Source organism: Martes martes (assembly GCF_963455335.1).
Source record: "Martes martes genome assembly, chromosome: 3".
NCBI lineage: Eukaryota > Metazoa > Chordata > Mammalia > Carnivora > Mustelidae > Martes > Martes martes.
The window spans coordinates 175,372,416-175,395,439 of record NC_137890.1 but is presented as its reverse complement, the minus strand read 5'-3'; the positions used below and the strand labels follow the sequence as shown (position 1 = coordinate 175,395,439).

General features: G+C 38.8%; 1 protein-coding gene across 2 annotated transcripts in view; it reads right to left on the bottom strand.

Moving 5' to 3' along the window:
• The window catches only part of ACADL (acyl-CoA dehydrogenase long chain), a 41,450-nt gene extending 22,200 nt beyond the window's left edge, over positions 1-19,250 (bottom strand). Inside the window, exons 1-5 of one of the 2 annotated variants that reach the window (XM_080799305.1) lie at positions 18,987-19,250; positions 13,542-13,697; positions 10,961-11,098; positions 9,466-9,630; positions 3,451-3,517 (exon numbers count right to left, since the gene is read on the bottom strand). In XM_080799305.1, coding sequence (XP_080655431.1) covers positions 3,451-3,517; positions 9,466-9,630; positions 10,961-11,098; positions 13,542-13,697; positions 18,987-19,063 — 603 coding nt within the window. In that variant the 5' untranslated portion in view covers positions 19,064-19,250. The remainder of the gene's footprint in view (positions 1-3,450; positions 3,518-9,465; positions 9,631-10,960; positions 11,099-13,541; positions 13,698-18,986) is intronic. The other variant, XM_080799304.1, reaches the window with a different exon arrangement.
• Positions 19,251-23,024: the final 3,774 nt, after the last annotated feature.

Below are 23,024 nucleotides of genomic sequence, written 5' to 3'. Positions count from 1 at the left end.
AAAAAAAAAAGTATATTCAAGAAGACTAAATCAGACAAGACACACTTTATGCCTCTCTTTGTACTCTAGCCACGGATCTGCAGTGTTAATAACCTATAGGAGGTTATTAAAGAGCACAAGGAAAACAGCCCAATACTTCAAAGAATGAACGCAGTGCATTTTCATTCCACAACTAATACTATAAATAAAAACGAAGAGAGTTTATTATGTCCTTTCCAAATTAAAACAGAATTATCTATAAAAATGATAAAATGACAAACTTTATTTATTTGAGAGAGAGAGAATGAGACAGAAAGAGCACAAGACAGGTGAGGGGCAGAGAGAGAAACAGACTCTGCACTGAACAGGGACACCCCGGCCCTGCCTCTCCCAATGTGGGACTCAATCCTAGGACTCCAGGATCATGACCTGAACTGAAGGCAGTTGCTTAACCAACTGAGCTACCCTGGTGCCTGATAAACTGTATTTTAGAAAGAAGCTGCAGATGAGAAAAGGGAATCTGTTTTAAATGACACTATACTATTAAAGAACAATTATATTCTAAAATCCACAGTGCTATACATACAAATAATGGGAAATAAGCCACTGATATGAGCCTTCTCTACATGATAGCAAGTGAAGGGGGACATGGTTATATGTTGACACAATAATCAAAGACCCTCAACATCTCTCTGTATAAGGAGATCCTTGAGGGAAGGGACTATTTCCTACTCATATACCTACCATTAGTGCCTAGAATAGCATTTGGCATATAGAAGGCCTTCAAGGATATTTGTTGACTAAATGAGAAAAATGTATTCCTGAAAATAAATTCTATACATCATGGCAAAACTATTTTTTCTACAATGTTGCTCCATTACAACACTTGTTCAAAAATATTTCAGGTCTCCCAGTTTCATACCTTTTTAAGATAATAATGGCCATCTGTGTAGTTGCCACAGCTGAATTGCCCACAGTGCCTTTTTTTGTTTTGATTAGTGCCTGTATGCTCTATTTAATTTGACAGACAGAGATCACAGGTAGGCAGAGAGGCAGGCAGAGAGAGAGAGGAAGGGAAGCAGGCTCGCTGCCGAGCAGAGAGCCCGATGTGGGGCTTGATCCCAGGACCCTGGGATCATGACCTGAGCTGAAGGCAGAGGCTTTAACCCACTGAGCCACCCAGGAGCCCCAGTGCCTGTATGCTCTAAATACAGGCCTCAGGCATATATCAACAGACATTACTCTACATAAAGACAAACAATGGAATGAAAGGAAGGAAGGAACTGTTTACAGGGCAAAAACTGTTCACTTAATGCTGATTTCAATTTGGTAAAATTGAATGGCGTTCTTCAACAGTTTTTTTTTTTGTCCATAATTGTGGAAAAGTGTTAATAGATTCTGAACCATTTCTGCAATAGTCTGACAGAATATAAGTATTTCCAGCATGACTGATCTCCTTTTCTTATGAAATTATCACAGAATTCTCTCTGTAAAAAAGATTTTCTCAATTTCTTTCCTAATCATAACAGTCAAAATTTTTAATTGGGCTGGTGGTATCCCTAATGAGTGCCATCATTTTTTATTTTTTTATTTTATTTTCTGGTATAACAGAAACTGTAGATGTCATTATATTATAATTGTCATTGTAGATGTTACATAGATAGTGCATTGTGATAAAGAAAAGGAAAAAAATCCTCCATGAGTCCATCATACCGACGGCATTATGAATTTCCTTTCTGGTCTTTTTTCTTTTAACATAGTTGAAATCTATAGGCATTTTCGCTTAAATGTTAATATGATCTCTTCACTTAATGTAATTTTGTTTCTATACCATTAAAAACTTCATATTGATGCTTTAATAGGTGCATATTGGGTCATCTTACTGATGTACTATATTTACTTACTTATTCCTTTACTTTTGCTTCCTTTCAATTTTTTGTTATGTCTAACAGAGAGCTGGAAGCAGTCAGTGGTGTTATCTTGGGTGGTTCACACAGAAGACCTGCTTAAAAAGCTGGAGTCATAGGAGAAAGTGTTCCCATTTCACTTTTGACCAAATATCCTAGTCTTCTATGGCCCTCGTGGGCAGAGGTAAGTGATCATACACTAGAATCAGGACATATTTATTATCATTCTTAGGATGAATAATTTAGACTAAAATTCTTTATGTTTGGGGGGCGCCTGGGTGGCTCAGTGGGTTAAAGCCTCTGCCTTCGGCTCAGGTCATGATCCCAGAGTCCTGGGATCGAGCCCCACATCAGGATCTCTGCTCAGCGGGGAGCCTGCTTCCTCCTCTCTCTCAGCCTGCCTCTCTGCCTACTTGTGATCTCTCTCTGTCAAATAAATAAATAAATAAAATCTTCAAAAAAAAAAAGAGTTTAAAATTCTTTATGTTTGGGAAAACACCAGTGACTCAAGATAGTCTATGAAGAGAATTTCCTAGGGCGTAAGACATACTGTATCCGACTTTTAGAGGTTCACAATGCACATCAGCATATCAAAGGATGAGAAGTTGCACACGTTTTCTGAATTTATTTCACACCACAGATACTGTTTTTCAGTATAACAACTATGAAACTAGATTATGGAATGGTCTTTAGAACTGCGCTACTCCACATGTGTTGTTCAGACCAATGTGAGCCCACAAACTGTTCTTAGTCCTTGACAGTGTAAGTACAGAAATCAAGAGTGTTTACAAAATCTTACAGTGATTTGACAGTATAACACTTAAACTTGTTATTAGTCTAAAACTAATTAGAATTTTTTTCAAAAATTTCAAAGAAAACAAACATATTTAGTTCTTCAACAGGCTTTGAAACAATTTTCAGAAAGACCTCCGTAATGTAAAAGATAAATATCTTTCCTTCACTTAACTCTCAATCAGCAATAAATATTTACTGAGTTTATACCAGACACAGCTTTAGGTAAACAAAATCCTCTGCCATCAGTAATATTAGATTCTAAGGGACGTATTTACTCCTAAGCCTGTCTGTAACCTTAATTGGAGGGCTTTCCAATTTTATCTGGGTTGATGTGACTCTCAGATTGAAGAACTCTCAAATTCTATCAAAGAATTCTATCAAATTCTTTCTCTACGAAGAAATTTTGAAACTCTTCGTGATATTTGTAAGAAAATCTTATCTCCAATTTTTCATGAATATCAAGTTTATTAATTATTGTTTGTCTCATATTTGGACAATACAAGCCTTTCCTCTCTCTTTTGTGGCTGAGAAGCTATTTGGAAGCTAAAACATTTGCCATATTAGTGAGGAGAGCATGACAAATGGAACATAGAAGAGGCACAGATCTCATGTAATACAAATGTTGCAAAATTCTTCCAAGACAAAACTTGAATAAAAATTCTTCTCCTGGGGCCATAGATCTGAGAGAATCAACAATGAGTAAACGTGGAGACAGTTACTCTTGGCATGACTGAGGAGAGAAGGGCTGTGGAAGTCTCTCTTTACACACCTTGCTTCCATTGAGAATCCAGTCGCTTCCATCCTTTTTGGCATTTGTTCTTATTCCTTGCAAATCACTACAATTGGAAAAAAGTGAAGAATAACGAAAAGAAATTCATTGGTTGGTTAAAAACTGCATTATCAAAAAGATCTTACATAAGTATGTCTATAATGTGATAATTCAAACTGTTTATACCATGATAGAAATTGACTTCTAATATTAGAAATTTCACACAAATGCACTGAAAAATCACATCTGATGTATCATTTTCTAAACCAATTATACAAATGTATATGATTAAGATTACATAAACCAGCCAGCTTTTATAGAGCATAAAAATTCCAAGTAGCATTCAAGACCTCCACATTGGACTCAGGTGACATCTTAAAGCCCACTATATTTGAGATTATTTGCCACCATGTACCTGCCTGCCTCCATTCACCTTGGGTCCTTCCCCTATCTCTACTGATCAAAACTTAGCTAGTCAATCACTTCTCGGCCTTTCGGCTAAGATCAAGTGTAAAACTTAGCTATTTAAAAGACTATGTCTCAAATGCTTCCTCTAACAAGCCTGCTCTAAAAGTGGAATAGATTATTTTTTAATATAAAATAAACAAATGTTCACAATTGAAATATGAAAGGCACAGACAATATCCCAGACCAAAAAGAATATTGAAAACAATTTTATCTCCTGTAATAAACATTTCTAAAAATACAACCTTCCCATCATTTTTTCAACGGAAACAGATACACACACGTATGTATTTTTATAAAATTATATGCTTTTGACCTCCAAATAAGATCTAATGCTTTTCCATAAGATCATTTTTATCATCAGCATAGAATTACATTGTATAGATTTATCATGATTTTTTAAAACAATCTATTTGGGTAGTTTCCAATTTTTTGTAAATATCCTACAAAAATAACATCATGTATAAAGAATCTACTCATTTATCCTAATCCTTGGAACCTGTGAAGTGTTACCTTATATAGAAAAAGGGTTTTGCAGAAGTAATTAATTTAAGGATCTCAAGATGGGGAGATTATTTTGGGTTATCTGATGGAGGGACCTTAAACGCAAATGTCCTTGTGAAAGAGAGGCAGACAGAGATTAAACACACAGAAGAGGAGGAGCAATGTTACCACAGAAGCTGGTTGGAATGATAAGATCACAAGGCCAGGAATGGTGTCAGACACCAGAAAATGGAAGAGGCAAGGAATGGATTCTGCCCTAGAACATCTAGAGGAAGTGTAGCCCTACTGATACCTTGATTTGGGCCGATTTATACTAATTTTGGACTTCTGGACTTCAGAACTGTGAGAGTTCTGAATTTCTGTCTTTTTAAGCCACCAAGTTTGGGGTAATTTGTTACAGAAACCATAGGAAAATAACATACTCTCTTAGAGCATTTATCTTGTATTTCAGTGACTAATTAAAAAGATCTGACCTTTCTTGCCTACCCCACTTATCAGACTCAAACCTTCTGAGGACATGCTCAGAGGACTGATACCTTGATTTGGGCCGATTTATACTAATTTTGGACTTCTGGACTTCAGAACTGTGAGAGTTCTGAATTTCTGTCTTTTTAAGCCACCAAGTTTGGGGTAATTTGTTACAGAAACCATAGGAAAATAACATACTCTCTTAGAGCATTTATCTTGTATTTCAGTGACTAATTAAAAAGATCTGACCTTTCTTGCCTACCCCACTTATCAGACTCAAACCTTCTGAGGACATGCTGTAGATCAAGCTTATATGCCCTTCGCCTAGCACACTGAATATATATTTGAATATATTTGAATATAACAGGCACTCAAATGGGACACTTGGGTGGCTTAGCCGGTTAGGCCTCTGCCTCCAGCTGAGGTCATGATCCCAGCGTTCTAGGACAGAGTTCCGTGTTAGGCTCCTTGCTCACCGGGGAGCCTGCTTCTCGCTCTGCCTGACTCACCCTCTGCTTGTGCTCTCTCTATCTGTCTGACAAATAAATAAATAGGTCTCAGGCTGCTATCCTTAAAAAGGCCTGATTATAAGTTTGGCTTTTGGTTGGCATCTGTGAATTTGGCAGGAGGGTTCCCACCATTCCCAGATCAGAGAAGAGTAATGCACTATGTACCTAAACTGTTTGAACAAATAATGATTTATATTAAACACTTGTTTGTCTTCTGGGCATCTCAACTCTTGCCACATGCCGGACAAACAGTATCCATGTGATCAACTTCCAATAAAATTCTGGGTACTGAGTGTCTAATGACCTACCCCGGTAGATAACATTTCATAAGTATTCTCAGAACTTGCCACTAAAGGAATTAAACAAGTCCTGTGGAACTCCATTAAAAGAGCTCTTGGAAGCTGCTCCTGGTTTTCTATGAATTTCAGTCCATGAGGCTTTTAGTTTTATGATTCTGTTTTGTATTCTTTCACTGAAATAAATTACAGTGAATACAATTAGAAGCTGAATCCTGTGACTTCTAGCAAATCACTGAACCTGGAGGTGATCCTGGGGACACCGGACATTGGAAACAAGGCCACCTATTTGAAAGATGAGTTAAATGACTAAAACTTTTAATTTGGTTTTCAGTAAAAGGAGAGATGATTATAAAGAAGATTTTAAAGCTGCATGCTATTGTATTCTAACATAATTTTCATCATAAGTCGATAAGAAATATTAGTTCCTAAGGTCTATACATGGCTTATTATTATTATTTTTTTATTTGACAGACAGAGATCACAAGTAGGCAGAGAGGCAGGCAGAGAGAGAGGGAAGCAGGCTCCCTGCTGAGCAGAGCAGATAATGTGGGGGCTTGATCCCAGGACCCTGAGACCATGACCTGAGCTGAAAGCAGAGGCTTAACTCACTGAGCCACCCAGGTGCCCCTATACATGACTTATTAAAGTAATTCTTCTGTACAGGGGCATATCAAAGATAATAAAGGTAACGACACAACTCAGTTTGTGGTTTTAAAAAAACCTTTTAAATGGTAAATATGAAATATTAAAAATGGTCTTAAAATATACTACTTAGTATTACCAAGAATTCAGACCCTCACCATAACCCTATTAAATAAGTATCACTGATACAGACATTTAGGCACAGAGATTTTGCCCATAATCACACAGCTGGTATCAGAATACCCTGGATGTAAGGCAGTCATCATTCTCCAGAACAGATCACATATTAGACCATAAAACAAGTTTCAACAGATTCAAAAAGTTCAAAGTCATACCATGCACCTTTTTTGACTATAACACTATGAAACTGGAAATCAACCATGAGGAAAAAAAATCTAGAAAGAGCACAAATTCATGGAGGTTAATAACATGCTACTAAACAATGAATGGGTCAACCAGGAAATCAAAGAGGAAATCAAAAAGTACATGGAAACAAATGAAAATGAAAACACAACAGTCCAAAATCTTCGGAACGCAGCAAAAGTGGTTCTAAGAGGGAAGTTTATAGCAGTACTCTACCTGAAAAAGCAAGAAAAATTTCAAATAGACAACCTAACCTCATACCTAAAGGAGCTAGAAAAAGAAAAACACTCAAAAGCCCAAATGAGCAGAAGGAAGGAAGAATAGAACAGAAATAAATGATAAAGGAACTAAAAATAAAAAACAGAACACAACAGATAATGAAATGAAGAGCTAATTCTTTGAAAAGTTCAACAAAATTGATAAACCTCCAGCCAGACTCATCAAAAAAAAAAAAAAAAAAGATGACCCAAATAATCAAAATCACAAATGAAAGGAAAAATAACAACCAACACCACAGAAACACAAAAAATTGTAAGAGAATTTTATGAAATATTATATACCAACAAAGAAGATAAGCTAGGAGAAATGAATACATTCCTAGAAACATATAACCTACCAAAACTGAAGAAAGAAAATAAAGAAAATTTAAACAGACCAGCTACCAGCAGAGAAACTGAATCAGTAATAAAAACTCCCAACGAACAAAAGTCCAAAACCAGTCAGCTTCACAGGCAAATTCAATAAAACATTTAAAGAAGAGTTAAAACCTGTTATTCTCAAACTATTCCAAAAAATAAAAGAGGAAGGAACACATCTCAATTTGTTCTATGAAGCCAGTATTACCTTGATACCAAAACTAGATAGACGCCCCCCACCCCCCACACACACAAAGAGAAAGAACTACAGGCCAGTATCTCTGATGAAAATAGATGTAAAAATCCTCAACAAGATACTAGCAAAATGAACGGGTAGCTCAGATGGTTAAGCATTGGCCTTTGGCTCAGGTCATTAACTCCAGGTTCTGGGATCAAGCCCCGTATTTGGCTCTCGCTCAGTGGAACGTCTGCTTCTCCCTCTGCCTTTCCCCCCTAATCATTCTCTCTCTCTAATGAATAAATAAAGACCTTTTAAAAAATCCAACAATACATTAAAAAACATAATTCACCATGATCAGGTGGGATTTCTTCCCAGGATACAAGGGTGGTTCAATATTCAGAAATCAATCAATGTCATATGTCACATCAATAAGAGAAAGGATAAAAACCATATGATCACCTCAACAGATGCAGAAAAAGCATTTGATAAAGTACAACATTCATTTATGGTAAAAACTCTCAACAAAGTAGGTCCAGAGGGAACATATATCTCAACATAATAAAGGCCTTATATGAAAAACCTAAAGTGAACATACTTAATGCGGGAAAACGAGAGCTTTCCCCTAGGTCAGGAACAACACGAGGTTATCTACTGTCACCACTTTTACTCAACATAGTACTGGAAGTCCTAGCCACAGCAACCAAACAACAAAAAGGCATCCAAATTGGTAAGGAAGAAGCAAAACTTCTACTATTTGCCGATGACAGGATATTATATACAGAAAACCTGAAAGACCACCAAAAATCTACTCAAACTGATAAATGAATTCAGTAAATTTGCAGGATACAAAATCCATGTACAGAAATCTATTGCATTCCTATACAGTGATAATGAAGCAGCAGAAAGAGAAATTAATAATCCTATGTACAACTATATAAAAAAATAATAAAATAGGAATAAACTTAACCAAAGAGGTGAAAGACCTGTAATCTGATGAAAGAAATTCAAGACAACACAAAGAAATGGACAGACATTCCATGCTCATGGAATGGAAGAACAGATATTGCTAAAATGTCTATACTAGCTACCTAAAGCAATCTACAGACTTAATGTAATCCCTATCAAAATACCAATACCATTTTTCACAGAACTAGAACAAACAATCCCAAAATTTGTACAGATTCACAAAAGACCCAGAATAGTCAAAGCAATCTTGAAAAAGAAAAACAAAACTGGAAGTATCACAATTCCAAACTTTAAGTTATATTACAAAGCTGTCACACCTCAGTTTATATATAACCACGTTTTATAGGTCTTCTCTGGCACTCATATCTAAATTCATTTTTCCCTTTTCCAACAAACACACATGCTCCATTAGTCTCTAGCACAGCACCATGTTCCCGTCATATTACTTAATCATAATTTATAATTAGGGATCTACTTATTTATATGTTTCTTGTCATTCTCCTCAGTAAGCACAACAAACATGTCTGTTTTGTTCACCACTGGCACATTAAAGGCACTTAGGCAGTAACCTTCGAATGACTGAATGAATGATCTTACTCATTCCCATTGCGTCAAATTCTTTGCACCCCTGTCCACCTCCAGAGTTCCAAATACCTATTTAGAAAAGCTTTCTGGACATTTCCATGTGAATGTCACATCACATCCAAATTCACCGTGCTCCAAATTCAACTCTTATCCTACCATTTCATTTGCCTTACCTCATATTAATATCTCAAAATCCATATATTATAATGTTTTATTATTACCCACATATGACAAGGTCTTATTTTCCTACAGGAGTTTGAAGTTACTTAAGGTTGCTTGTGTTCATATTCGTAACTCCTTGTGTATTGTTCAAAGGTTTATATGAAGTGAGTAGTAAGAAAATATTTGCTGTTGGGCACTGCTTCCAGAAATTTAAAACCAAATGAATGCTGATTTACCTTCCAGCCCCAGGCTCTGACATTGCTAGGGCACCAATACATTTCCCACTGGTCATCTGCGGGATGAAGCGCTTAATCTGTTCTTCTGAGCCATAGTTTACAATATAGGGCATGACAATATCTGAATGAAGAACAAAACCTGGGCCCGTACAATTCGAATATGCTCTTAAAGAGAAAAAAAAAGAAGAAAATTTAAAGCACAAAATAATCATTTTGTTCTATTTTCAGTTTTTTTGATTTTCAGTGAAACAATAACAAACAATAAACAACAAAAAATATTAAGTCTTATCACATTGTATGGTAATAGCCTGTCTCTGCACAAACCTAGGAAGTTCCTGAAGATGTTCTCTCTTTGCTTTTATTAATCTTTTAATTTTTGACGCTAACACAATTAATAGTACTCTAATAGTGCTCCATGAATACTTGTCTAATGAATTAAAAGATAAAACATTTAAAAGTATTAATCACCTACAGTTGTATTATCCTAACAGAGCAACTATTTTCATTTTGGCAAATTACCTTTTCCATAAGGATATATTCTAACATAGTTGCAGTCATGGTGTGAATTTGTACTTAACTATTTTTTTAACTTTGTGACACGAAACATACAAACCATCTTTCTAACACAGCTGTCAAAGAATAATCTGAAATAGTTGTAAAATATTCAAAATTGTTTATGTAATAGAATTTACTTATTCATTCTTCCACTATCAGATATTTAGATTGCTTCCATATTTGGAAGACTATGATCTAACATGACAATGATTTCTGCACACAGCTCCTCTTTTTTCTATAAAATTATTTCCTTAAGATAAATTCCCCAAAGTGGCATCCTAGATCAAAAAGCAGAAATATTTTCCATTTTTTATATGTATCCACATTTTTAATCTCCAAAGTATTGACTGTCCTAATTGATAATGCCACTAATAGCATGAGTATCTCATTTTCAACCTTGTCAGCAATGCATATTATGATTTTGAATTTTCACCGACTTTTGCAAACACTCAAAATGATATCTCCAGGTTAATTTAATTTGCATTTGATTGGTATAAGGATGAACTTTTTTCATCCAAAAGAACCTATTTGAATTTTGTTTTGATGAACTGCTGGGTCAAATTCTGTGCCCATTCATCAACTGAAATCTGTATTTCTTCTTATACAGATTTCTTCTTAAACTTGAAGTATATTTGATGGAAATATTTTTCTGCTGTTTCTTTTTTTTTTTTCCAAATAGCTTTTTAAAAGAAGAAAAGTAAACAAGAAGCAATTAAAAATGAAGGGCTCTCTTTAATTTTCAACAGCACCTATTTTAACAATTTAAAGGGCATTTGCCTATCTTCCCACATTAAAAAAAAATGCACAAGAGCATATGAAGGGTTTATTCATTCATATTTTACACTGTTCTCAATATTATAAGATTAGAAAGCGTAATTTATCTTCTTCTCAGGAAAGTGAGCAACAAGTAAGACTCCACTTCCAATGTCTGCATACTTACTGTTCCTCCCAAGTAATAGCTGCCGAATAAAGGTCCCCACCAACACCACCATGACGCTCTGCGATATTGATACCGAGCAGTCCTTGTTTTCCAGCTTTTTCCCAAAGCTCCCTACTCACTTCTCCAGCTTTCTCCCATCTGCAAACAACAACATTTTAAAATCAGAAAAACTTCTTTCCCGTTATTTTAATGGTCATAATTTGAACTTATGAATGATATTATTCAGGAATGTTTCCTTAATTTGAGGCAATTATTGTTGACATTGGCCGTAACTTCCTATTTGCATCTGACTCTTTTATCGTTTCTCCTCCTGGCTTTCTTCCTTACTTCTTCTTACCTGCCTGTCTCTCCTCCCTTGACTATTCATCGGACCTGAAAATTACATCCACTGATATTCGTGCGTACAGTTTCTCTCAGCTGGTACTCTTAGGATGGAATCTGAGTTGTGCCACATTGTCATGGGAGTTTGCCCAACTGTCCTGTAAAGGCAAGTATCCTCTGTATATTTCCTTAAAGGGCTGAATTTATCAGGATGAGCAAAGAAAAAAGGTGACAGGAGCAGGCAATCTTAAGTTTAAGTAGGAACAACAGAAAAACAGAAACATCTTGCAGCTGAGCTGTCAAATGAACTGAAAAGATTAGATATTTGCATAAGATTGTGCAACCTCTGCTTTTCCTCTTTTTTTTTTTTTATTTGAGAGAGAGAGAGAGAGAGAGAGAGAGCGCGCGCGAGCATGAGAGGAGAGAGGTCAGCGGGAGAAGCAGACTCCCCACTGAGCACGGAGCCCGATGTGGGACTCGATCCCGGGACTCCAGGATCATGACCTGAGCCGAAGGCAGTCGCTCAACCAACTGCGCCACCCAGGCACCCTGCTTTTCCTCTTTAAAAATGAGAATGGCATAATGAGGAAAGAGATGGCAAGTCGGAGATAAAAGAATCTGAGAACTTTTGTTTTTATTTATTTATTTTTATTTTTTTTTAATTTTTATTTATTTATTTGTCAGAGATCACAAGTAGGCAGAGAGACAGGCAGAGAGAGAGGAGGAAGCAGGCTCCCTGCTGAGCAGAGAGCCCGATGCGGGGCTCGATCCCAGGACTCTGGGATCATGACCTGAGCCAAAGGCAGAGGCTTTAACCCACTGAGCCACCCAGGCGCCCCTGTTTTTATTTTTTTAAGTGGTAGTTAGCTATGGTAAGTATGAGGTATATTTTTGAAGATGCTGATTAAAGCTAACCACAGATATCTAAGAAATTTTAAACGAAAAGAGTTTGATTACCATGTACATTTTGATGTAATTATTGCCTAAAGTACCTTGGGAAATAGTTTTATCATTAACCTAAAATTTGTCAACTTCTACATTTTTACTTCAAATTTTCACCAACAATTTTTCTGGAACAAAGTTTCAAATCAGTAAAGCAATAAACAAAAGAGATTCTCCTAGAGCAAAACTTTTTCCAACTTTCTTTCTTAAAGATTTTTATTTATTTACTTATTTAGAGAGTGTGCACATGTGAGTAGAGTAGAGGGAGGGGCAGACGGACAGAGAGAGAGAGAAAATCTTAAGCAGGATCCATGCTCAGCAGCAGCCCAATGTGGGGCTTGATCCAAGGACTCTGAGATTATGACCTGAGCAGAAATCAAGAGTCTGAAACTTAACTGACTGAACTACCCGGGTGCCCTTCTTTTGTTTTTAAAGAAAGTTGCTTTTCACCAAAGACTAGTGCTGACATTAAGTTTAGCTAATTTTGGTCATTTTTACTGAGAAAGCATTAATCAAATCTCAGTGGAAGGTATTTATTTATTTATTTTTTAGAAAAAGCATATAAGGGGCAGGGTGGGGGAGGATGTTGGGTGAGAGAGAGAGTCTTAAGCAGGCTCCAAGCTCAGCACAGAGCCTGATGGGGGGCAGGGCTTGAGCCTGAGACCAAGACTAGAGCAGAAATCAAGAGTGGGCTGCTCACCAACTGAGCCACCTAGGTACCCCCCAACAATGTTTAAAAAAACCATTTTAATTGTAGTAAAGTACTGACAGTGAGTGAATTTTGGAAATAGAGCAAAATTCTATTTTCATAGAAATGATGGGGTTTTGGTCAACAAAGCAGGATCAGTAATTAATCAGTTAATCAATAAACATCCCATCCAGTAGCAAAAATACTTTAAGGTGGCCAATTGCCAACCAAGATTTGCATTATGCTGGCCAGCTGAGCTTTTATATATTTTAATTCATTAATGAAGCAGGAAAAAATATGTAATTAACTATTTAACTACTTAATTGACATTTAAGAGTACTACTACTCTTAGAATGAGTTGCAAATTTGCAAAATATTCTTATTTTTAATTGTATATTTTAAAATTTATTTAAATAGCTTTGGACTAACTTAAGAATCTCAGGATTCTTAGGAATCCTTAAGTTTATGGTTATACAGTTAAGTATTATAGCATGATAGTTAAGAGAGCAAAAGGTTAATAGAGCAATTAACACAGTATATTTTCTGTAGAACAACTTGCAGCATTATCTAAGAAGTGGTTCTTATTGTTCCCCTTACGCATATTACTTTAAAAGAAAACAGGCCACTTACTCAGCGTGGTAAGGAATCACTTCTTCTTGAAAAAACTTCCTTACACTTTTCCGGAAAATGTCATGTTCTGAAGAAAAGATTCTTCTAATTCCTATATCTGTTAATTTTTTAGCAGAAGGAGTTTCTAGACGTTCTTCTCCTCCAGAGTGAGAATATCTAAAAAATATACATATACATTAAGAAAATTAAGTGATTTGTTACTCTTTATATCCAAATCAATGCTACTAAACATGGAAGGTAATTTCTACTGAACAACATAACACTAACTGCCACCCCCACTCCTGAGACACACTACAGAAGTAGGTAGAAAGGCTCTGAAATTTGATAGACCTGCTCAAATTTGAACATTACCACTTTTGATAGAATCTACCTCATCTAGATGAAATCAAGTAGTTTGTCTTTATTCAACTCACTCTTCACTTTCAAACCCATAATGAGGACATAGTGCCTATGACTAACCACAGGTCTGAACTGAGGTAAAACAGTTGTCACACGATATGAATTAAATTATGTAAAACTCAAATACCACCATAGAATAATATTGATGTTTTCATGTTACTATGATGTTTCAGATAGTATTAACATTTTTTCCAGAACCCAAATTAATATTTCATTCAAAATCATACAATTTGAATGGCAGGTGTGTAAGATATAAACTATGGGGATGTTATTGCCATATTAAGGGCAACCTGGGTGAAAATTTTAAAAAAGTCCATGAATCTCTGTAAGGATTAACACAGAATTATTCAAGATCTTCAGAAACTGACCCTTTCTTCTCCTTGTCCCCCCCTGTTAACCGTAAGATAAGACTGCTCTGTAGTTCCTTTAGGTCAGTGGTTTTCAGGTTTATTTCCCCCTTGGGGCACTCCTAAAAGAGTGTGAAAATCTGTGTATCACTTTGCATATTTTCAAACTTACATCTAAAAACTTTTTATCATATATCCAAATTTTGGTAAAGGTTGTTTTTCTGTTTTGCATGAAATTCTGTTTGGAGTTTCTCTCCTCCTTAGATGGAACCTGTTTGTTTGTTTGGGTTTTTTTTTTTCCCCTCTCATTCTTTTTTCTCTTCTCTTTCCTTCCCCCTCCTCTCCTTAGTGTTTTTGTTTAAAAGGCAGTTTTGCTTACCGGTAATTAGGTTGTCTCAACCCTCCCCCTCCCCCCCCCGCCCCCCAATCCTGCCACCAGAAATGGATTACTTTGTTTTAGCTTATGTATTTTTATTTAATACTATGGACTGAATTGTGTCACTCCCAAATACATGTTGAAGCTCTAACTCTCACTGTGATTGTATTCCGAAACAGGGCTTTGAGAAGGTAATTAGTTAAATGAGGTCATAAGGAGGGTCCTAATCTGAGAGAATTGTGGCCTTATAAAAAGAAGAGAGAGTTAGTCAGCATTTTGATCTTCCATTACCCAACCTTTAGAATTATGAGAAATAAGTTTGTTGTTCAATCCATCCAGTCTATAGTATTTTGTTACGACAGCATAAGCTAAGTAATACACTTAATATGCATTTTCTGTCGTTTTGCTTTAGAGTTATCTTTCATATGAGACTTTTAGTGAAGTTTATTAATATAACTGAGAAGCTTTTCAAATGGTAATCTTTGGTTGTGAACAGGTAGTGCTACAGTTTTTATATAAAAGTCTGCCTTTTGCCTTCATGGTCACTACTCAGTCGTCCAAATCATTATTTTTAATGGCTCATTCATTCATTTGGTCAACATATACTTTCTGAGTACTCATTATGCACCAGAACTGTTCAGGTACCTTGAGCTACAAGAATGTACAAAATAAATTAAGATTCTTATTTTGGGGCTCACATTTCTAGAAGGGGAGACTGAATAATGATAAATAATAGAGTAAAGAAGCAAATTATAGAATAAAGGAGAAGGTGATAAGTTCTATGGAAAAGAAAAGTGGAGCAAGGTTCAGAGTATGTGTCTGGGACAAGGCTGGGACATGCCTGCAGTATGGAAATACTTGCAATCAAGGTAGGTTAAGTTAGAAAAATGAGATTTGAGCAAACACCTCAATGTGGAGAGCCAAGCAGATTTTTGGAGTAGAAGAATTTTAGGACAAGAAAACAATTACAGCAAAAGGTGTCAGGCAGGATGGTACCTGGTATATTCTAGAAAGGGCAAGGAGGCCAAAAGTGGATTGAGTGAGAACAGTAATAGATGAAGTGAGAGGTAACAGCACCAACACGTGCAGAGGTCTTGCGTATCACTACACTGTTATATCAAACAGGCCAAAATTTACTTTATCCCATAACTGAAACTGATGAAAGATAGTTGGAAGAAAGGCAGCAGGGACAAGGGAACTCCGCCCTAAGAGGAAACCACACTTGAAAGGGCTTTACAATACCTCAGAAGGAGGCCTCCACTCTTTCTCATGTGACCAAAAAACCTGATGATGACAGGTGCAGGGGGGATTAATCAGATTACAACAGCCCTCCAACAAGCCCATAAAAATCCCTAGACTCAGAAATTCCAGTAGCGGCACCCTTCTCGGGTCACCTCCTTTAAGTCCCCTCCCTCTTCAGGACCTTTGTACCATCACTCAATAAACTTCACTATGCTTCAGTAAACCTTGCTTTGCTGCCCACCACTCCTCAGGTCTGGTCTACCTCTTCCTTCTTCCAAGCAGTATGGCCAAGAACAGCAAGAAGTAAAGGAAAAGAAATCAAACAAAATGCCTGGTTCCAATTTCCTGCTAGTATTAATAAAACTATAATGCACACGTTTGTCCACATAGCTTTTCCATACTTGAAATTTTTCCTCAGGAAAAAAATGTGCCGAGACTAGGAAACGGGTGCTCTGAAACACGGAATCATTTGTCAACATAATTAGCAAATAACAGGGTGGAATTTATATTCCAGTCTGCCTCTATCTTAAAATTTTATATCCCGTATTATCTTAAGGAAACCTTTGGAATATTTCTAAGTAAAATAAACCAAGGCGCTAGAGAGTGAAAGAAGTGCCAGGAAAAATAAAGGTATTTTAGGTCAGTCAAAAGCGTTCAAGAGAGAATACATGGAAGAAAATCAAAACAGTTTATAGCCAGTTTGCTGGAACATCCACTTCCTGAAGACCAAGAAAATTTTATTGACTACATTGGCCCTTTTTTTCCTTATAAAGACCAGGAAATCTGTACTGAACAAAAATAAACTTCTAATTTAACAGGCCAAGTTCTATTATTTTTTTTAATCATTTGCATTATAAAAGGGAGACAGTCTCCACCAGCACCTTCAGTGATATTTGGGAACTGGTTATAAATACACCATCTCAGACCTCACCCCAGATCTACTGAATCAGAATTTGTATTTCAACAAATTCCCTGAATGATTCATTTGCACATTAAGAAGCCTGCTATAATAAAACTGTAGTCCCTGACCTATTCAGAGGGTCCCTCAGGTCCTCCTTTTTTGGAAATTATGAGATTTTCTTCCTGGACTTCAGCCAAAATAATTTATCCTAATACACGTAATGCAGAAACAGATATGAGAACTGAGATGTCTTCTACGAAGCCAGACAATGTGAATGATGTCTCTTTTCTTTTTTTTTGAAAAAGCTACTGTTCTTAAAAATGACATTTATGGTAACACATCATGGGTTTATTATTGTTACTTTTACTTATTGTCAGGATATAATTGACATATATAGTTTCAGACATACATGATTCAGTATTTTTATAAATGGTGAAATAATCAACACAATAAGTCTAGTTAATATCCATCACCACATAATTTTTTTCCTTGTGATAACAACCTTTAAGGTCTATTCTTTTAGCAAATTTGAAATATATATGCAGTACTAACTACAGTCACCATGCTGTACATTAAATTCCCATGACTTATTTTAGAGCTGGAAGCTTGTACCTTTTGACCCCCTTCACCCATTTCCACACCCTCCCCCCAACCACAATTTTTTCTCTGTATCTGAGTTCTTTTTTTCATTTGTTGTTTTAAGATTCCACGTATAAATGAAATCGTACAGTATCCTTCCGTCTGACTTACTTCATTTACCATAATCTCTATTGTTACTTTTTTAAAAAAAGATTTTATTTATTTATTTATGTGACAGATACAGATCACAAGTAGGCAGAGAGGCAGGTAGAGAGAGAGAGAGAGAGAGAGGAGGAAGCAGGCTTCCCGCTGAGCAGAAGAACCTGAGGTGGGTCTCGATTCCAGCATCCTGGGATCATGACCTGAGCCAAAGGCAGAGGCTTTAACCCTCTGAGCCACCCAGGCGCCCTCTATTGTTACTTTTAATTAACTAAACATTTGTAAAATTTGTTTTATAGTTATTCACTGATATCCACATGGGTAGGTACAACCCTCACGCAGACACACACACACACACAAAGATCTTTGGGGGTCCTCTAACTTTAGGAGAGTGAAAGAGTCCCGATAACAAAAAAATTGAAAGTCACAGTCTTACGAAACTCTGGGGAAGAGCTCAGAAAAGTATGTGCATCCTAAAATCAAGTCACCTCCTCAGTGAAGTCTTCCCAACGGTCCTCGGGAGGAACAGGTATTTTTCCGCTCCCATAGCACCTGAGAGTTCCACCCATGTTGTAATGAGCTAATTTATCACTCATGTCATACTCCCTAAATAGTGAATCCTGGCCGCTTCCAGTACATCCGATGGATTTTATGTGTCAGTATCTAAAGCTTTTGAACTCATAAACACTACCTTAATAATCACAGAGCCACTTAGAAACTATCAACTCTTCTGATTTAATTGATTCAAGGATTTATTAAATAAGTCTCAGTGTCATTGTCTGGTGGGGCGGATGTCAGGTCTTTGCTGTCCTGGGCTGCCTTCTCGGGGGCACTCTCGCAAGCAGGTTTCTTCGCAGACGCCGGACACTTTCTCCAGAACTGCGAGGCGGAGTCCCAGCTCCAGACTCACTACCCAGAAAGCGCCGGGGCACCGCTCCGCCGCCGTTCGCCAAGGTTTTAGGGCCAAAAGTAGAAGCCGGAGTCCCTGGGAAGAGCGTCCAGGGTGACGTCCCTCCCTCTGCACCCCTACGGCGGGTGCTAGAATCCCATAAGCCAGACTGCGGCCGGAGAATGAGCCTTTGGCGAACCCCGCTTTGGGCTTTCCCGCGACTCATGGGGACACAACCGAAGCCTACATTCGCCCCGGGCGACGTCGGTCCCACCCAGGCTCCGCGCGCCGCAGGTCGAGGCCCAGCCCCCACCCCCGCAGCCTCCCGCGCCCACCGCGGAGTCCCGTCCACGTCGCCGCCCCTCACGCATCGCGCCGTTGCGGCCCGCGGCGTTCCGGGCCCCCAGCGACCCTCCCCACTCCCTCTGTCCCATCCCAGCGACCCCTCTTTCCCCTCCCCACTTCTCCCTCGGCTCCGCCCCACCCCCCAACGCCAGTCACAGTCCTGCAGCCCGCGCGGGCAGTTCCGCTAGAGCCGCCGGCCCGCACTCACCTCGCGGCCGGCCGCGAAGGCAGGGCGCACCGGCAGCCCCACCAGCGCAGGGAGCCGCGGAACATGCGTGCAGCCATGGCTGGGACGACGGCGAGGGGCGGCAGCGGCGACGCACGCGACTCCTCGGAGACCCCAGCGCCGGGTGCGGGCGGGTCGATTCTCCGCGGGACGGTCCTGCTGGGCCGTCCCCCGCGAAAGGCGTCCCGCGAGCCTCTGAGGAGTCAAAGTCTGAGGACCGCTTCGACCTCCGGAGCCCGCCTCCTCGCGGACGGGCGGGCGGGTGGAGCGTCTCCCGGACTGCAACCCTCCTCTCGGGAGTCGCAGCCAACCACGTCGTCTTCGACTGGGATTCTGTCTTGCCCTTTCCTTTTTTCCCTCAATTTACCAAATACTGCTTAATCATTTGCATTTCAACGGAATGCTAGTCTGAGCTGTTGAAATGTGTGGACTTGGTATTTTCGGGGTAGGAAATCTGTGAAGGATTTTGAACTCAAGTAGTTTGCGGCGTGGAATTCTAAGGAGGTAAGGCAGGACATTCAGACCAATAGTGGAGGACGGATAAAAAGGCCTGAAAACGAGGTTTGGCGTTAGAAATCAAGACCTCATTAACTGATTGCAGACTATCAAGAATTAAAAAAAAAAAAAAAAGGTTAATTCCAAACGGAAGCGTGTGAACGATATTAGTTGACAGGGGGAGCGCAGGGCTCCGTGCAGGCTTGCCAAAATTCTAGACTTGATGCCTGGCGGGGCGGGGGTCTTAGGACCTCCACCATTAGGAGTCTGTGCCAGGGTACTTATTAGCTTCAGACTATTGGTTTTTCCAGATGATCATCGGCTGATCAAGTTACCTGCCAGTATGGGGCAATAAGAGACCTTTTTCTGCAGGGTCTTGCTGAGCCTCTGAAAAATGATAATAATAAATGAAATAAAAATGAGAATAATGATAGTTATTATGATAATAATAAAATACTACGGAGGCAGTGTGCCTCAGTGTGGTGTGAGACTAACCGCAGCAGCAGTAACATTTGATGATGAGGTCCAGGGTTCTGGATAGTTAGCACATCTCACCAGTGTTTGTTTTGTTTTGTTTTGCTTTACAAGCTTGATTGGTTCACTTTAATTTCCTTGTATAAAAACATTGTGTGGTGGCAACAGCAGGATCCTGGATCCTCTGCATGGAGACTGTGCTGTGGGTCTTTACTAGGCAGTGTAGTGAACTGATAGGAAGACATGGTAAACAGGGTCTCTTACTACCGGCGTGTTGGTGGGATAGCTATAGATCTTAGAGATGGCATAAAAGGCAGCCTTGGCAAAGTTGCCCTGGGTGGCAGTGCAACATTTGGTCTAGGTGTAGCGGTTGTCGATAGCAGTTATCCTCAGCAGCTTCTTGGGTCCAGATGATGTTCGAGCTTCTGCGGGCAGGGGCGAGGCATGCCAGCACAGAGACACAGAGGCCTGTCATGTTTCAAGCGATGGTGTGGAGCTTCATGATCTCCTGGGAACCTCAGTGCCCTGTGTCCGTGGAGAGGTGGGCCAGGACCACGGCCCTGCACATGGCAGAGGCTGTCTCCTTGGAGCACACCCAGAACCAACTTTGGCTGATGTATTTCCGGAGAGTGACAAATGTCTTGAACTCAATCCACCGGCCAGCACAGGTTTCCTTTTGTATGGACCCAATCTATAAAGAGAGACATACCCACCCCCCAAAAGTTGATGATCTCAGACTCCTTAATGGCAGGGAGAAGAATAGAACTCCAAGAACTTTGTCTTGTTTTTGTTTTTTTTTTTCAAGATTTTATTTATTTGACACAGAGAGAGAACACAAGCAGAGGAGAGGGACGGAGAGAGAGGAAGAGCAAGAAGCAGACTCCCCAAAAAGCAGGGAGCCCGATGTGGGGCTCGATCCCAGCAGGCTGGGATCATGACCTGAGCTAAAGGCACACACTTAACCGACTGAGCCACCCTGAGAACTTCATCTTCATGTCCTTGACCAAGAAGCCCAGTTAGTGATGAGGAGGCACTTCTCATCCTCCACCTTGCCTTGGCAAGTTCTGCAGCCTCCACCCCACCAGGACCACATCTGTGACCCAGACTAGGACACCATTGCTCGAGGCTTTGCATACAACCTTCTGTAAGTGTTAGCTGTTTTTATTCTCCTCCACTTAATATACTTACATATTCAGATGATGTTGACTTTTAATAATGGCCTTTGATAATCAATTTGACAAAAATTCTATTTTTTAACACAAATAATTGGCTCTAGTAGTGAAATTTCAGATGCAGAAGACTTGAAAAATATAAAAATTCATTTACCTATCAAGAGGAAGGTGCCAGGGCAGAACTATGGGGGAGCTATCTGAAGCAAGCAGGCAATGAAGTCAGTGAGATGTGAAATGCTAAAATTCCTATGTAATGAGATGTGGTAAGGTGAATGACAGGAGGCATTGTGATGTAGAGTTAGGCTACTACTGACCTTCTGAGGAAATGTCAGAAGGAGAATGGTCTGATTCTGGACCTCAGGGATGACCACGGGCAACTGAAACTGTGGAAAGTGACACTGGATGGGGTGTCTACTGTTAAGCTGCTTTATAACTATATACCGCTGGGCCTCATTCCATGTTTTGGTTCAAATGCCTCCCATTTGTGAACTGTTTTTTGTGTGTGCAGAAAAAACTTCTACTAATTACTTCAGTGATTCACTGGTTTTGCTTTGGCTATTTCTGAACTTTTGACAAGTCCAATGCAGAATACTTTGTTATCTTGTCTCCCTAATACCCTTTAACCTGGCACAGCTCCTTTTGTCTGATAAATCTTGACATTGACATTTTTTTAAAGAGTAAAAGCCAGGTATTTTTAGGAATAACTTAGTTTGGTTTTTGAGTTTTCCTCATAGCAGAATGGGTATATAAGTAGTGTGATGTCCTTCTCAGTATATTGCATCGGACCATCCCTGATGCTAGTTCGTCCCATTTTTGGTGAGGATAATTTGAACCACCTTAATTTTAATATCTTAACTTGGTTAAGATGGTGTCCAACAGGTTTCTTCATTGGAAAGTTAGAGTGTTTCATAAAGTTAATATGTTTCATTTTGTGGAATAAGAATAAAAGTGCTTCTAAATGCAGAGCTAATTTAGTCAAATTACTAAATGTTTCATGACCGCTTTGTGTAATTTATAGCTCCCTGGCAGGAATAAGTCACATTTTTTACTTGAGAGTTCTCCATGGCATGCTTTTATTAACTGATCTCATGTCAGACATAATTGAAATGTAAATTAGGGCCAGAGTAATCAGGGAATATTCCAGTTAGGGCATATACTTTGAATTTGGAGGTGTGGGAGTTAACGATCCAGGCGCTACAGGAGCTTAGAACAAAATTAGGAAGACTATTAGAGGAGCTTAGAACAAAATTAAGAATACTTACAGTAAAGAAACCAGTCCAGCTGGGGGATGTATCTTGGGCAGAAGTAGGAATTCAGGTTCAGCAGATAGGTAATAGCTGGAAGGGAACCTGGGACATAGGGCTTATTGTATAGATTTAGGCATGAGACTACCTGGATTTAATCCTAAATCTCTGTTCCTTACAGGTTGTCTGCTGTCATTGTGGAGATTAAATGTTCTGGTGTTTATGTAAAGGGTATTGCACAGAGGTTTGCTGCATTGTAACCATTCAGTTTTGTTACTGTTGTCCAGTTCAGTTCGGTTACTGTTGGTTAGTATTTTTATTATCACTAAATATCATATCAAGGAAATTAAGTTTGGTGTGGTAGGAAATAGAAACCAGGCCCAGGTGAGCAAAGTTTATTCTTTCATCCATTATCTTATTCTGTAAATACTTGTTTTGAGTTCCTCAGAAGAATGTTGAGGGTACAACATTATACAAGATAAAATATCAGAGGGAGAGAGCAGAGGGAGAGATTCACAAGCAGACTCCCTTTGGAGCCCCATGCGGGCTCAATCCCACAACCCATGAGACCATGACCTGAGCCAAAACTGAGAGCTGGAAGATTAACAGACTGAGCCACCCAGGTGCCTTTGGAA